This window comes from Prunus mume, linkage group LG2 (genome assembly GCF_029339155.1).
Source record: "Prunus mume cultivar Tortuosa linkage group LG2, ASM2933915v1, whole genome shotgun sequence".
NCBI lineage: Eukaryota > Viridiplantae > Streptophyta > Magnoliopsida > Rosales > Rosaceae > Prunus > Prunus mume.
Genome location: NC_142699.1, coordinates 4,034,921 through 4,051,386, shown reverse-complemented (window position 1 = coordinate 4,051,386; position 16,466 = coordinate 4,034,921). Strand labels below are relative to the sequence as shown.

The window sequence follows — 16,466 nt, the reverse complement described above, 5'->3', positions numbered from 1 at the left end:
GTGCTGAGGTTGATTGTAAGAATGTGGATCCCGCGAATTGGAAACCGGAACTTGTGTCACAGTGTCAGTAAATCAACGTCACGAGCCAAAATATTAGGAGATGTCACCAAAACGGTGGCGTTCAGGACGATACTTTTAAACATTCGAATATATAAGAGTACAGCCGTGCGGCTATACTTTTATATTATTAGTATTAGAGTACAGCCGTGCGGCTATACTTTTAAATATTAATATACTTTGAAAGTATCTCATGAAAACAACAGCCTATTGAGAAATTCTTCAAACTAGAAAAGCACCCTGAAGAAAGTCTTAAACAAAAACTCCAACTTGGGATTGGTTGTGGCATCAAACACCACAAAGCAAATGATTTCGAAACAATCCACTGCAGAACAAACTGACTTATATTTGTGGAATGATGGGCAAGGGCATCCTTCTTCATTATCTATTGTATCTTCAGTTGCATACAACAAAATATTTCAATTATATAAGATAAAGGTGAAAGCAATCTAAGTAATAAGGTCGCGGCTCAATGCAATCCTTGGGGTGATGAAAAAGCACTGATTTATTGTTTGCAAAATTCACCAGTGCATGCTCCATGGTCATGCTAATGTCCAACAAGCAGCAACATAAATGATAAAATATATTGAGTAACCTTAACACACATGAGACAAGCTCAATAATCAGCAAGTACCACATCAATTTATTGTGTCTACATGAAGAACAAAAGACTTTATTAGGACCTTAGAAGTAAAAATCCAAGCTACAGCATCAATCTAATTCAAGAAGGCCATAATTTGACGTTATCCATTAGATCAGGCTGACATTCTAGCTGGGATGAATACATAATATTTAAGTGATGCCCTGTGTATGGGTGTATAAAGGAAAAGGTACTGCATGAGCAAAGTCTAGCATACCTTGGTTGGGAAAGGTCCTAAAAATAATAGGAAAGGTCTTAAAAATAATCATACTTTGCTTGTGTATGTTTAGCATGTTATCGCCTCTCTCAACAAGAAGAAAGGTTCTAAAAATAATCATAAATGAACTTTTTCACGATGTACGTGTAAATAAAATAAAATAAATTATGTTGATAATTTACCAGGATAGTGAGTCAGCCTCCTTTGCATCCAAATTTAAATTCCTTTTCGTAAATTAAATTAATTTAAAATAATTTAGACTATCACTTGTATAATAAATAAAAAATTTAAATGTCAAAATTTAAAAACTCACAATCCACCATTACTTGAGCCACAAGCCCGTTGCTAAAATGAAAGTCTTGTTAACATAATTTGGAAAATTATTAACACAATTTATATTTTACTATTTGCTCTAAATGTAAAATGTCGATTGTGAGAGAAACAAATGACATTCTAGGCTACTTCTTTTTCCCTTTTTTATATAAATAAAAATAAAAAATAAAAAAAATTAAAAAGACATTCTACGCAAAATGAGGGGATAAAAGATTTCCCTTTTACCATTATTCTCCCATTGGGATTTCCTTCACCCATTTCCAATTTGAATTAGCCAAGAAGAAAAGAAGAAAAAAAAAACAATTCTTTTCCTTGATTGAAAGGCTAATAGTGTAATTTGATTACATTCTGGAACTAGGAGAGGGGTTAGTTGAGTGAACAAGAGCAATCCTTCCCTCCACAAAATTTATCTGAAACAGATAGAGGAGCGGATAAACACTCCCTCCCTCCCCAACTCCCCTCAGCATGCAATTCCTTTGAAGAAAAACTCCAGGCCTCCATTATGGCTTCTTTGCCTTCAGTGGCTGTCAATGGAAATCTCAAGCTCGACCAAGAATTCAGAAAACACCCCACAAGTTTTCTTCCTTCAGAAAGGGTAATCATAATCTTTTCTCTCTTCACTTTTTGACAACCAATTCTGGGCTTCTGTTGGTTTGTATATTTTTTTTAAGCTACTATCTTTGTTTTTGTGAACAGAATTTTGATGGGTGCTTGTAGTTTCTAGGATTAAAGCTAAACCACTGCAGTATTTGAAAAGAGTTGATTTGTGAAAAGTAGCAGAGCAACTTTAAATTCAAGGCTTTCATTCCATCCAACTAATTTAAAGCTTTCCCAACTAAGTACTTTGTTTTTTTTGTTGGTTTACTGCTTCTAAACCTGCATTTGGTATCTCAGAGCACAAACGTGTCGTATCAGAAAAGTCACACAGTCACCACTTTGAATGGAAGTTCAGAACCCAAGTCTCTGGACTTCCGAGAAGCGCTTTCGATGATTAGAGAGGGTGAAAATGTTGAGTCAACTTACTACGTCCCTGTTTTGCAAGAATGTATAGACAAGAATTCGGCTTCAGAAGCGAAAATTGTTCATGCCCACATCATAAAGACCGGAACCCACCAAGATTTGTTTGTCTCAACGTTCCTTGTCAATGTTTATGCAAAATGTGGAAACATGGAAAATGCTCGTAAAGTTTTCGACAATTTGCCAAAGAGAAACGTTATTTCGTGGACAAGTTTGATGACAGGTTATGTTCACAGTTCGCAGCCAGAAGTTGCCATTCATGTTTTCCAAGAAATGTTGGAAGCTGGGGCTTATCCTACGAATTACACTCTAGGAATTGTTTTAAATGCCTGTTCTTCTTTGCAATCCGTTTACTTAGGGAAGCAATTGCATGCCTACAGTATCAAGTACCAGATTGACTTTGACACTAGTATCGGCAACTCTCTTTGCAGTTTATACTCGAAATGCGGAACCTTGGAATCCGCTGTTAAAGCATTTAAGAAAATTGAAGAAAAAAATGTGATATCATGGACTGCAACCATATCTGCTTGTGGTGATAATGGCGAAGCTGTAAGGGGTTTGAAATTTTTCACTGAAATGCTCTCTGAGGGCATTGAGCCTAATGAGTACACCCTAACCAGTGTCTTGAGCTTGTGTTGTTTAATGCTGTCTTTGGATGTGGGGACGCAGGTTCATTCGTTAAGCATTAAACTTGGCTATGAATTGAACCTGCCAATAAGAAACTCTATCATGTATTTGTACCTCAAATGTGGATTGATAAATGAGGCTCGAGAATTGTTTAATGGAATAGGAGCTATCAGCTTGGTTACCTGGAATGCAATGATTGCAGGCCATGCACAAATTATGGATCTTGCAGAGGATAATCTCTCAGCATACCAAAGTGGAACTGAGGCACTTAACCTTTTCTTGAAATTGAACCGCTCAGGCTTGAAACCAGATTTATTCACCTTCTCAAGTATCTTGACTATATGTAGTAGTTTAGTGGCCTTACAACAGGGAGAACAGATTCATGCTCAGACCATTAAATCTGGGTTTCTTTCAGATAGGGTAGTAGGAACTGCCTTAGTCAATATGTACAATAAATGTGGAAGCATCGAAAAAGCAAGCAAAGCTTTCGTGGAAATGTCTACCAGAACTTTGATATCATGGACTACTATGATCGCAGGTTTTGCACAGCATGGGAAGACTCAGCAAGCACTGCAGCTCTTTGAGGATATGAGAATTGCAGGAGTTAGACCAAATCAGGTTACTTTTGTGAGTGTTCTCTCGGCTTGTAGCCAGGCTGGGATGGTCAATGAAGCACTTGGTTTCTTTGAGATGATGAAAAAGGACTATAGGATTAAGCCTGTGTTGGACCATTTTGCCTGCCTGATTGATATGTACATGCGGTTGGGTCGGTTAGAAGAAGCCTTTGCTCTTGTCAAGAAAATGGATCCTGCACCAAATGAGTTTATATGGTCCATCTTGGTTGCAGGGTGTAGAAGTCATGGGAATTTTGAATTGGGATTTTATGCTGCTGAGAAGTTGCTCGAGCTCAAACCAAAAGATACTGAGACTTATGTCTTGTTGTTGAATATGTACCTCTCTGCAGGAAGATGGAAGGATGTTTCTAAGGTGAGAAAAATGATGAAAGAGGAGAAGCTTGGGAAACTAAGGGACTGGAGCTGGATTAGCATTAAAGACAAGGTCTTTTCATTTAAACCCAATGATAAATCTCATCCTTACAGTGTAGATACACACAAATTCGTAGAAAGTTTGATTGATCAAGTCAAGAGCCTTGGATATGAGTCACTAGAAAGTTTGGAAGTAATCGATGAGGATGAAGAACAGACATTGTCTTATACTGCTTATCACAGTGAAAGGTTGGCAATTGCTTTTGGATTGTTGAACACACCAAATGCTGCGCCAATTCGGGTCGTCAAAAGTCTCATTATGTGCAGAGATTGCCATAATTTTGTGAAGTTTCTATCAACACTGACTGGTAGGGAAATAGTCATTCGAGACAGCAAGTGCCTCCACAAATTTGTGAACGGAACATGTTCATGTGGGGATTTTGGAGGTCATCTTTGATATCTTTCGTATGAAAAAGTGGGAAAAAGTCCCGAGTTCTTCAATCTGTCGAGGTTGAAAAGTTCACGCTAGTTTGATCCATCATTGGAATGGGAGGATCTTTATAGCACAGTTAAACCTCGCATAACCCGTTTGGAATGGGAGGATCTTCGGGCTAAAACTTGGTGCTTTTGGTGAGTGAAGTCACTTATACGGCAGGCTGTAAGAGCTGGCCGTTCAAGTGATCTTGAATATAGTCACAATCCCAGTTGGTAGTTGTGAGACGCTTTGAAGGATTTGACTGAATTTATATGTTGTCTGTTGGTCAATATTCACCAATTTTTTTTTTTTTATGTAATGTATGATGCTCGCAGATGTGAGCTAATCTTGTTTGTTGTAGATCAAAAAATGCTGGATAAATTAGATGAGAGCACACCATTTTGAGCAAACAAAAACAAATAACTTGCATATTCATGTGTACCGAATGTCTGCAAGAAGAAGATTCATCAAACACGTTTGGTTTTACAGGGTTCTGCTTTTCGATATTTTATTTCTCTTTCCTTAATTTTTATGTTTTTATTTTTACAAACACTGCTTGAATTCAATCTATAAACCATTTTAGAATCTATTATGTTATTGATACTCTAGAAAAGCCGTCATGCGCTCCTCCATCTCAGTTTCCTAACTACATTACTTCTTAATTGACTTCTTGTACAACCTTTGATATCGGCGCTCTGAAAAAAGTCCTATGACCGTCCCCTACAGCAGGATATACTCACGACTTAAGCTTCATAAATTCCACTTTGCTTGCAATGGACCTAGTTAAATATTTATGCTAACTAGAGTCTGGACCTAGTTACCGAGAATGTTCTTGTCCTAAATTCCATGAAACTCGAACGTCACCGTTTCGTCTCTTTCCTGGCGAGAATTCTTGTCCCACTGTATCCTTGATGACATCCACATTTCCAGCCATAACTATAGGTGGTATAAAAGCAACAATTTCAGGGTGCAGAATATACGAAACGAGAGTTTACTACACAAAGCAAGGAGAAAATATTAACACAGTAAAACTTTACACACTACAAACAAAAATAAATACATCTATCTAATATTCTTTTTCCTTCTGGATTCTTTCTTTCCCTCTTTCAGGGGCAGCAGTGTCATAGGGAAGGAGATTCCAGGAGGAATTAGGTAAACTGCGACTATAACTTTCACACCCCATGCCCTCAAAGGTCAAAACCGTTGCAAACTACATGTCAAGCACTGACACTGGACCGAAAGCAGATGACGTACGTGAATGAGATCAACGCTTTTTACTTTTACTCTTGCTGACCCTTGATTTGCTAGACTCAGTAGGCGGTTTCCAGATGATATCCTCAAGATTGCTACAGAAGTTCTTGTAAAACTGTAGAACAGTAGCACATTCATTCGAATCAGAAACTAAAGGGGCAAATGGAAAAGGGAAAAACAAACCATACCCTTCTACATACAAACAGACACAAGCTACCATGTCATGACATCAAGCAAAAATTGTTAGAAGCAAACTGAAAACTAACCTTGAGGAATTCACTAGCATCTCCAGCAGCTTTCTGAATGTCTACCATGTAATAGGTCGGTGCAACTTCAAAAATCTTCAGCCAATAAAAATATTAAAAAATAATTAGTTTAATAAAATACTCAGGGGGTGGCTTCAGTTCAGTGAGGCATGAGGAGTGAAAGCTTACTTCAAGAATGATGGAGAAATGAGAAGTCTTATTTGCTGAAAGACCCTCCACTCTCATCTGAATAGAAAATACGTCTGTTTAGTTGTTGAGTTTTTAAGTACTGCTATCCAGGACCATCCTCCACCCAAAATGAACATCACACGTATGTGCTCGCGCACACATATTAAATAGCAAATAAAATGAAAGTAAAGACTTGTATATATGATGATAAGCACCAAAAGTATAGACTAATACGGATCCCATTACCTTATAGTTGCGAATGTGTGTCTTGAAACCCATTGATTGAGCAACAACCTCCATACTGGATAATACAACCTTTGCTGGCTTTTGCGAAACAAAGCGTGTCTGATACTTCATCGAATCCTATTGAGGGAAAGAAATTAACACATCATAGAAGTACTTTAGTAGGAAATGGACATAACATAAGTATACTACCTCAGGCAAACTTATATTTACAAAAATGCAGCGAAGGGCATGGTGTTCAAATACTGAATTATCAATTAAAAGTTCGATTGTGATGCTTTTCTGACAGAATGAAGGGAAACAGAGATAAAAGAGTACAAGATAAGCAGCTTTTAGGGTGTTAGGGTACCTTTAATATTACCATTAATGTCCAAAATATAAAACTATTAATATGGTTTAATGAATAGCTAAAGGATAAAGATAACGGGAGAATAATTAATAAGTTACTGTCTTACCTTGCCACGGTCAAACATTGTTGCTAGGTTTAAGCCTTGAGATAGAATTATTAAGTCAAATGCATTAAGAACTAAAGGACCCATGTCTTCATTGCCACGGTGCTCACTAACCCTTTGTTCCTGCTATAAATCATAAATAACAGTTAAGTTAATTGTGTTGTCAATCTAAAAAAATAAATGTAGCTTCTCAAAGCCCTACCAACCTCAGAGTCGGCATCATCAAAAACAGCATTTACATCATCCAGATTTACATCTTCATATTCAAACGATCTGACAGGCACATAATTTTTCTGAAACCACTCATGATCTCTGATCTGCTCAATTGTAATACGCTGCACACAGAGAAACTTTTCAGAAACAACCATAACCAAAATATTTGAATGAATCAGAGAACAAAGAATGAGAGGCAGAATCCTAAAGGTGATTTCTATCTGAAATCTGACAGTCTAACCTGCATAGGCTTAGCTTACCTGTAGTAACTCAAAACAGGCACTTAAGTTTTAAACAAATATCACAACCTTAGACTTCAATTAAAAGTACCTCTCTCCTTCCATGTGACAAATACACTGAATAAGGGTAGGGAAAAAGATATGGAAATGAAAAAGGTGACAAACTCAAAGAGAAATTTCAAATTCTCAGCAGAGGTTTAAAGGTTGGGTCAATTACCAAACAGACCTCGAGTCAGGTTTCCAATTACAGAAAGCACATGCCTTGGTACTTATAAAGAAAATATCTACTCTTTTTGACATTTTTTTTGTTAAGCACCTCCTCCTCATGTTGGATGGTTACATGTTATTCCATCCCAAGTTTAATATGAACCAATAAAAACATGGCACCGACGTTTCTGATTGTGCCCTTGTTATTGATATTGAAGCCTGAGAATGTGCACTTTATGCATATAAATGACCAATGTCTTCCAACCTAGCAAATACTTACAGTTTCAGGGTTCGGATCTAGAATTCTATGAATCAAGGATTTTGCTCCCACTGGAAACCAAGATGGGCATGAGAACTCTGCTTTCTCAATCTGCAGAAAATAAATGATAATGACTTAATATTAACAATGATCCTTATATCACACTTTAACATTCTTACTGAAAAGTAGACATCAGACGTAGTAAAATATTGAGGCAGGGGTAAAACTAGACAACCAACAATCAAGCCCAGGATCCACTAGAAACTGCACCTAAAAATAGCGTCAAGGGGGTTCTGGCATTGAAAGAACAGAGACAGCATTTTCACTTTACTTCACAACCAAATACAAAAGTCTAAATGAAAGCTTGATAACCCTTTCAATGTTATATTATCAATTAAGAAGTAGTACTTGAGCTATTAAATTTTAAAATATTTTTATGAAAAGCTATTAAACGGTTCGTTCACTAGGGATACTACTTTTCACATTTACACAAATAGATCCAAAATATCAATTAAGAAATCTTCTGTTCAAAGTTAATAATCCCAAAATAGTAAACATGAAAGAGGTTCATGCCTTACTATATAGTGTGGTGAGGTCAAGCTCATCAAATGGAAGATAACCTGCCATCAGAACATAAAGGATGACCCCACAGGACCAAACGTCTGCCACGGCACCATCATACCCCTTGTGACTAAGTACCTAGAGCAGTAAATGAAAACAATTTAAAAATTATATAAAACAAAGCAGATGCATGAAATAAATACTATTCGTAGTCGAGAAACGGTCAAATTTAACTCAGAAGCTGACTAATTTTGTCCGTACCTCAGGTGCTACATAGTTCGGGGTCCCACAGGTCGTTCGAAGGAGGCTGACTCCCTACATGCAAACATCATAAATTGATATCCCTACAAATACTAAATCTCTCAACTGTAATAATGTCCAAAATGAGACAAGAATCTTACTTGTTCAGGCAATGCACTCAGACCAAAATCTGAAATTTTTAAATTTCCTAGAGAATCAAGCAACAGATTTTCCGGCTGCACAAAAACAACGATAAGAATTTCATGAAAGAAAAAGAAACAATCACAATAACTTGCTAGATGCTACAAAAGGAAGACCTTTAAGTCTCTGTGATATACTCCCTTGCTGTGGCAATAATCGACCCCATCAATTAGCTGGTGGAAGTATCGCCTGGCTTCACCTTCACTAAGACGTCCGTGATGAACCTGAACAACCATTGTTTTAACAGTTAACATTACCGCTTCCTCAGATAAATTAATTGTCCAAATTAAGCAGTGGGATTTGAAGTTAGACTACTACTTACAATCTTATCGAACAATTCACCACCGGTAATGAACTCTAAAATTATATAAATCTTAGTACGGCTAGCTAGAACCTACAGAAAACAACATCATAAAGTCAGTGACATCAAAACTAACAATTTGTAGAAAGTTTTTGCAGCTAAGATTAAAGATATCACATACCTCATGCAGACGAACAACATAGGGATGCCTGACAAGCTTCATTATAGATATTTCTCTCTTGATCTGCATCACAAAGATCAAATTTTTATTAAGAAAAAAACACAAAATGGAAACTGGATCATCCTGAAGTCCGAGATTACAGGTAATTAGGCCAATACCAAACCAAAACCATGCTAAATCAGAAAGTGGGTAAATTTAAGAACCCATTAAAATTCACAATGAGCATGCAAAGCAAGTAAATTGAGCATCTTGGAGGGTACAAATTAGGGGAAATTGAGAGTACCTGGTCGACCATCTTGTGCTTGATGATGGTAGTGCGATCCAGCACTTTCATGGCGACACTCTCACCCGTCTCAGTGTTCTGCGCAAACTTCACCTTGGCGAAGGTCCCTTCTCCGATCGTCCTCCCAACCTCATACTTACCCACTTTCCTCACCACCATCTTTCTCTCTCTCTCTCAACTTCTCAACTCAATCTCTCTGTTGATAATCTCAGCTTGGGAGCATTGCACTCTCTCCGAGTCTCTCGGAGAAGATAAAAAAAAAAGCAAACGCACCAGCGATGGTTTCAATTTTTCAACAACAAAGCAGAATACAAACACTTTCTGCCGAATATTTAAATGGGTTTTAATTATCTTTCTGATTTCTGATAAGACAGCATAAAATTGCGGCAAAATACGCAATTAAAAGCCGGTGAAAACGATGAGAGCCTTAAAATTTTCTCAAAGATGGGTTTAAAAGTCTATGAATTTTCTCAAAGATGGGTCAGTGTGTGGCTTATGGAGTTGTATAGCGGCTGACTCTTTCGCTGCTTACGACTGACTCTCTATCTCTCTTGGACACATTTGTCTCTGGGATCTTTACGCTTTGTCCTCCTCAGGACAGCGGCCATGATTCCCCGCCCTGGATTTCGTGCTTTTTGATACCAAAATTTGGAAATTTTTTACAATTAATTATATTTAATACATAAGCTGCTTTTCCTTTTTTCTTGCTTGGCCAGAATTATTATATAATAAATTGCGATGAACTGTTTTCTTTGTTGAGAAAATACAATGAATAATGAATTGTTTGAAGTTGATGGTTTTTGTGTGATTAACATTTCATTAAAAAATAAAATAAAGAATTAATTAAACTCCTCTAACATGGTAAGCAGTTTGGATACCTCTTTGAAATGTGATATCATTCACTCATTAATTTTTTTAATTAGATGGAAACTATTACAATAGATTAATAAATAAGTAATGCTAAGAGCCGGCCATTTAAGACTTGTAAAAGTGCCTTCAAACAATATAAAAAGGTATTGAATTTTCAAAAGAAAAAAGCGAAAATGTTTTGTACTTCGTATTTACACAAGATATATTTGTACATGTCTCAATTAAAAATTAAAAATCCAGAAAAAATAACTCGCGCATTCAACGTTCCTCTTTCATTCTTTCGTCTCTCTCATTCATTTCAATTTAATTTGAAAATTAAAAAAGATTATAAAAAATAAAAATAAAAAAGTAGAAAAAGAAGCATGACATAAGAGAGGGATTGAATTTGAAATTTGATATGACGAGCTCAAAGCAGGCATCAAGTTGGAAGCTTTGTTCTCTGCATCTTTATCATTAGGATAAGATTTGTTGGTAATCGCTTTCCTTGATAATGCAATGACAGGAATTTAGCACCTAATCTTTGGAAAAAACATCCAATCTTCTCACAAGCAGAAGTGGGTTGGCCCCCCCCACTTTCCACTTTCCACTAACTTTAACTTGTTTATTTATACATTTTTGGTTTCCCATTATTGGAATCGACAGTGCAGACCACATAAATAGACCACATTCTTGTACTTTTGCCAAGGAATTTCAAGGGACGTTAATACCTGCTCAAATTTGATGCAGGCTATTTTGGTCAATTTTACTATCAGACATGTTTGACTTGTTTTGTACTTGCTTCCCCCATGGTTAACTCACCACCTCCTGCTCCGTACCTTAAACTAGCTACAAAACTATTTTTGGTTATTAAAGTAAAAAAAAGGGGCAAAACACTTTGCTGGGATTGAAAAGCTTTCAAACCTGCATGGCAAGTTTGTGTGGTTTGAGGTCCTATGACTTGTACAACCTGGGCTATAGCCCAGGTGAGTTTTTTTTTATTTTTTATTTCTTTTAGTTAGTGTTAATGTTAATCCCATTTATAACAGAAATATTGATTTAAACTAATTGAATAATTGTAGTGTTACTTCTAGTTGCCGTGTATCTATCTGACTCTATCGTTGTAATGATAAATTTTCATTTTATCAATTTTTTTTCATCATGGCCGACCTTAGCTGGCATTGTTGGTGTAAAATAGGCCTTTAAACAAAAAAGAAGAAGATATGTTCTTAAATTAAATATATATATATATATATATGCACATATGATTAATTTCATAAGCCTAAAATTTAACAGTTCAATGAGATATATCTAGCTCACCCCATTTTAAAATCCTGAGTCTGTCTTGCAATCTATAACAGAAGACATGCCACAATTTGATTCTACATAAATACTCTGATTGGGTTTTTTTACAAGTAAATATAAAAACAAAAACTACACTAGAAATTTACAAGCAAGCAAGTATGGTATTTTTCGGATTTTTGAATATTTTTCCATTTGAGGCCTTTGCTTATGTGTATAGAATTTTTTTTTTTGGCCATATATATATAATAAAAACACTGTGAAAAAACATATGCAACTTATGAAAAAACATTTAATTCACAAGACGAGTTATTTACACTAACACTCCATGCCCTTTTTTATTGTTGTGTTTTTACAAAACCCCTTGAGGTTTCAAAAATTATACGATCACCTCCTAAGATTTTAAATTATTTTTACAAAAACCCTTTTTGTTGATTTTTCCTCCAAGTATTGATGATTTTGTATAAATTTTTTTTATCTCAAAATACCAAAGTTAGCCTTCAAGATTAGATTGCACATGCATTCATTGAGGCTAACCTTGTCATTTTGTAAAAAAATTTAAATGAAATCATCAATTTTTGGACTAATCAATGAAAATGGGGTTTGTGAAAATAATTTAAAACCTCAAGGAGTGTTAAAGTAATTTCTGAAACCTCAGGTGGTTTTGTGAAAAACTCAAAAATCACAAGGGTGTTGTAAATAACTCTTCACAAGACCATAGATGAATATACTTTTTTTTTTTTTGGCATTAAACTCCTTATATGAAACTAGCTATAAAATTTACCTCTTAAAAAAACAAAAACAAAAACAAAAATTGAACAATTGTATCTTTGAATAAAATGAAGGAAAATAGGAAAAAAAAAAAACAAAAGAAAAGGAACAGGCTGAGCTGCTGAAGTGTACAAAAACTAAAATAAATATGTGGATGGGGCAATTCATCATTCAAGTGGTAAACAGGCCCAAATAACAAATACAAATAGAATGGGGAAAAGAGAGAAAACTGGTGCTTTGTGGCAGCTTTAATTTGAAGTAAACCGCGTTAACGCGCTTTCAGGTATTATCTCCAACGGTCGGAAAATATTTGGGTGGTTAATTAATTGGGGCCAAAGCAACTACAATCCTAATCTGATATGGAATTACACACAGACACAGCTACAAAGTGAAGTGAGAGAGTGCACTTGAGCGTTGGGTTTAAAAACCCCCTTACAGTGAATCTTCCCAACTATTATTAATCTCTCATCACAATTTGCAAACTTGTTCGCTTTCTCTTTCTCTCTGTCTCTGTCGAGTTGAAACCCTAACCCCATTGTCTCATTCTGATCCTTTTTGAATTTATCCCTTTCTTTTCTGAGTTGGGTTTATTTCCGTGTTCTTAATCTTTTAGGTGAAAGTTCTGTTTTTGCATTTTGGTTATGGGAATGAAGGGTGATTTTCAATTTGGGTATGATTCAAATTCGTTGAATCTTCTCTCTGAGGTTTCTGCTGTTGTCAAAAATTGGGAGGAAGCTGATGTTGAAAAGGCCATGGCCATGTCTGTGAGAAGTTGCTGCTGCAACCCACTTCATGGATATGGATTTGATGGGTGTTTGATTCCTCAGAAGGCCATGGTCAAGCAAAACAAAAGGGTTTTTTCATCATCATCATCTTCTTCTTCTTCCTTGGATATGTTGGCTGAAGTTGCAACCCAACAATTGATGGAGTTGGGGAATGGGAATGGATTCACAACCAAGTGGGTTTTTGACGAAAAAGCTGTTCTTGCAGAATTCATCAATTTCTGTGCTAAAAGAAAAGGTCAGAGTTCAAAACATTCCACTTCAGTGACATTAACATACCCAAGAAGAAAAGGTCAAGTATGAGGAGGACTCAAAGAAGGTTTTTGCCACATGCTGCTCATGATTCTGTCTTAAGTATAAGTTGTATGAATATGAAAAGGAAGAGGCTTTGTGCTCATTCTGGGAGTGATCGTGGTCATGAAGACAACAACAATGAAGCATTAGCACAAAAGAAACAAAAGCTGGTTCATGTCAAAAGTACTGCAGATGTAAAGTCACCATCATCACTGAAACGAGAGATGCCTCAAGACATGAAAAACAGGATTAATAGCATTGGTGGTGGAGACCTCAAATTGGTGATCGAGAAGGAACTTTTTGATACTGATGTGGCCGACAATAACCAACGGTTTTCCATACCGATGAAACAAGTTAAAGAGGATTTTCTTAGCGAAAAGGATCAGACTGAGTTGAAGCTACGTGATGGTCACAATCAGAAGCATCTTGTTGGTATACCTGTTAAAGTGTTGGATCCATCTCTAAAGGAGTACACTTTACGCCTCAAGAAATGGACCATGGGAGGTAGTATTGTGTACAATTTGGTTTCAGGTTGGAGAGAAATTGCCAAGGCAAACAAATTGAAGACCGGTGATACACTGCAGCTATGGTCATTCCGAGATGACTCCAACAAGCTTGGCTTTGCACTCGTTAAAGTTAGCACCACAACAATGGAGGTTGATCAAAGTGGACTTGGTGCAAGTACCAGGAGCCAAAATGGGACAAACGGTCACACTCTCTCAACTGCCAAAGTAAATTCACTGAAGACGTCCGATGACACAGTGCATCGCTGGTCGATCAAGTGTAAATCCCAGTTTTGCTTTGCACTTGTTAAGGTTGGCAAGACAAAGGTGGAGGTTCAACAATGTAGACACGGTGCAAGCACTTGTAGCAGTAGCCAAAATGGGCAAACGGGCTCCTCCATTTCATGTATCAGCCATGACTGTTAATTAGCACATACTTCTTAGAGATTCTTTTGGTTTCTTGCCCCTGAAACCAATTCTTTGATTCGTTATAGTGTAAATCGCTTTATATATATGTCTTTGTGAAAGATTGAGTTGTACGGTTGTAATCTCTTCAATGGAATGAATTTTTCAAGGGCTTTTCTCTCTATACCCAAATCATGTTGTGACCAGTGTTCCTCTTTCGCCGCCTCTTGACACACACTTCTGTCCATGTGTCCATTTATGATGATTTTCCTCATGCATTATATTTGGAAATGGAATTTATTAATTAGGTTATAGATACCTTAATTTCTAATTTATTCAGAGTCTCATAATTTTTATATCTATGGTTGTTGTCAATTTTTCTTCTGCGCTGCCAATTGCACTACTGCTGTTAACTGGAGGATAAATGCATTTGTATAAACTAAGCTCTCCTTGATTTGAGTCCCCATTTGCCCAATCTCGCAGTCCACCATTTCAGACGGAAGCAGTGAGGGTTGTATATAGAAACGTAATCTTCTGGTTCACTGCATCATTTAGAGTTTCCAATGTCCAATGTCCAAGGGTTGTATATAAAAATATAATTAAATTTTATAATAGTTAAAAATAACTAAAAATTGAAAAAAAAAATTAAAATTAAAAAACCTCCATCATCATTCGTCCCAAATAAACCAAGACCAAAACCCAATTTCCAAACCCTAAATCCCCCGACTCCCAAACACAATCCCCCCTATCTAGTTGAAACCCCCTTCTCCAAACCCCAAAAATCAAGCACCTCAACGCAAGCTCAACCAAAAAAACAACCTAAACCATAACACACCCACAAACCCAATCGACAAAACCCACCAGCGCTTTTCCACCATTGGCTCTGTTCCTCTTCTCAGAAGCCAAAGTTGGCATCTTTTCCTCATCGTTATCTCTCTTGCAACTCGCCAAGAACAGAGACATGAGCGAGGTTCCGTGTGAGGTTTTGACCGCAGTCTCATGGTCAAAATGGGATGCGGTGGTGATGGGGTAGGGGACGACGATGTCGTGGCAGTCGAGCGAGGTCGACGTGTGGTCATGGGGAAATGGGGGAGAAGAAATCCCAATTGGAGGGGGGCTGGCATCAATCCCATAATTCTCTTTTTTTTTTCTTTCTTTTTCGAGCATCGATCTTGGTTTTCCTTTTATATAAAAAAACCAAGCTCACTGTTGGATGGAGGAAGCTCCCCATGGTTTGAAGTTTGAAACTTCTTTCCAGTTTTAGACAAAAGCAAACACCGAAAAGTAGAGCTCCAGGGATATCATTTAGAAACCACTGAGTTTTTTTTTTTTTTTGGGTTTTCTATCTCCCTGATCCTCCGTTCCAGCAAGGTAATTTGTGGGTTTATGGGCTGGAGGGATGGTGGTGTTGGTGCTGTAGAGGTGATGATGGAGGGATGGTGTTGTTGGTACTGTAGAGATGATGATGTGGTTGTAGAGATGGTGCTGTAGAGACGATAATGATGGAGGATTTTTAATTATTTGGAAATTTTTTTTCTCTGATTTATTTTAATTTTTAGTTATTTTTAAATATTAAAATATTTAATTATGTTTTTATCTATGTGGAGGCGGCTCCACTTGCCACATCACCCGCTCAATTGGTGGATAATGATCTATATGTACGAACTTACAAAACTATCTCTATCACTTGATCAGATTTAACATAATTTTAGATGAAATTGACAGCAAATAACAAAATGGGTCACCAAATCTTAGGCAAGCAGGGAAAGTGAGCTACTTTAAATTTGGAAGGCAAAGTGAGAGCATTGGTGTAAATAAGTCTTATAAAAACACATTGACAAAGACTTGCAAGTCAAAAAGAAAAAAGAAAACAAATCTTTCACACTTCCAGTCCTTGCTTTGGACAACAATAGCTTCTTTATGCATCGAACATTTGTTTTTTTCATTGATTGGAATTTATTCTAAAATAATACTATACTATTAAATAGCTAGAAGAGTTTCCCTTTCTTTTTTTTTCTTTCTTTTTTCCTTCTGTGTATCAAACAACAGAGTTTGGTACATCTTGATTCCTATCATTCATTAGCCGTCGGCATAGGCGCATTACCCAACCCTACACCTCTGTATGGAGTCAACGGCATATGAGTGA

The 16,466-nt window shown here is 36.7% G+C and overlaps 3 protein-coding genes across 4 annotated transcripts; 2 read left to right on the top strand and 1 right to left on the bottom strand.

Moving 5' to 3' along the window:
- The first annotated feature begins 1,624 nt into the window (after positions 1-1,624).
- Positions 1,625-4,703, top strand: LOC103319445 (pentatricopeptide repeat-containing protein At4g14850-like). The gene is made up of 2 exons (XM_089046152.1): positions 1,625-1,842; positions 2,142-4,703. Exons 1-2 carry the CDS (start codon positions 1,750-1,752, stop codon positions 4,332-4,334), a joined length of 2,286 nt encoding a protein of 761 aa, XP_088902278.1. The 5' UTR covers positions 1,625-1,749; the 3' UTR covers positions 4,335-4,703.
- A 626-nt stretch (positions 4,704-5,329) lies between these two features.
- On the bottom strand, positions 5,330-10,025 carry LOC103319425 (CBL-interacting serine/threonine-protein kinase 8). Of its 2 annotated transcripts, none has more exons than XM_008220966.2 (14): positions 9,418-10,025; positions 9,135-9,197; positions 8,975-9,046; positions 8,769-8,876; positions 8,613-8,687; positions 8,473-8,526; positions 8,224-8,349; positions 7,672-7,761; positions 6,939-7,067; positions 6,736-6,858; positions 6,284-6,400; positions 6,038-6,094; positions 5,870-5,944; positions 5,330-5,718 (listed from the first exon to the last, which is right to left on the bottom strand). In XM_008220966.2, exons 1-14 carry the CDS (start codon positions 9,574-9,576, stop codon positions 5,617-5,619), a joined length of 1,350 nt encoding a protein of 449 aa, XP_008219188.1. In that variant the 5' UTR covers positions 9,577-10,025; the 3' UTR covers positions 5,330-5,616. The 2 variants fall into 2 exon arrangements, with proteins under 2 accessions (XP_008219188.1, XP_008219189.1); XM_008220967.3 differs by having other exon boundaries at positions 6,736-6,855.
- Positions 10,026-13,290: 3,265 nt separating this feature from the next.
- On the top strand, positions 13,291-14,454 carry LOC148919450 (B3 domain-containing protein At2g24670-like). The gene has a single exon (XM_089046153.1). It carries the CDS (start codon positions 13,418-13,420, stop codon positions 14,339-14,341), a length of 924 nt encoding a protein of 307 aa, XP_088902279.1. The 5' UTR covers positions 13,291-13,417; the 3' UTR covers positions 14,342-14,454.
- The last annotated feature ends 2,012 nt before the right edge of the window (positions 14,455-16,466 follow it).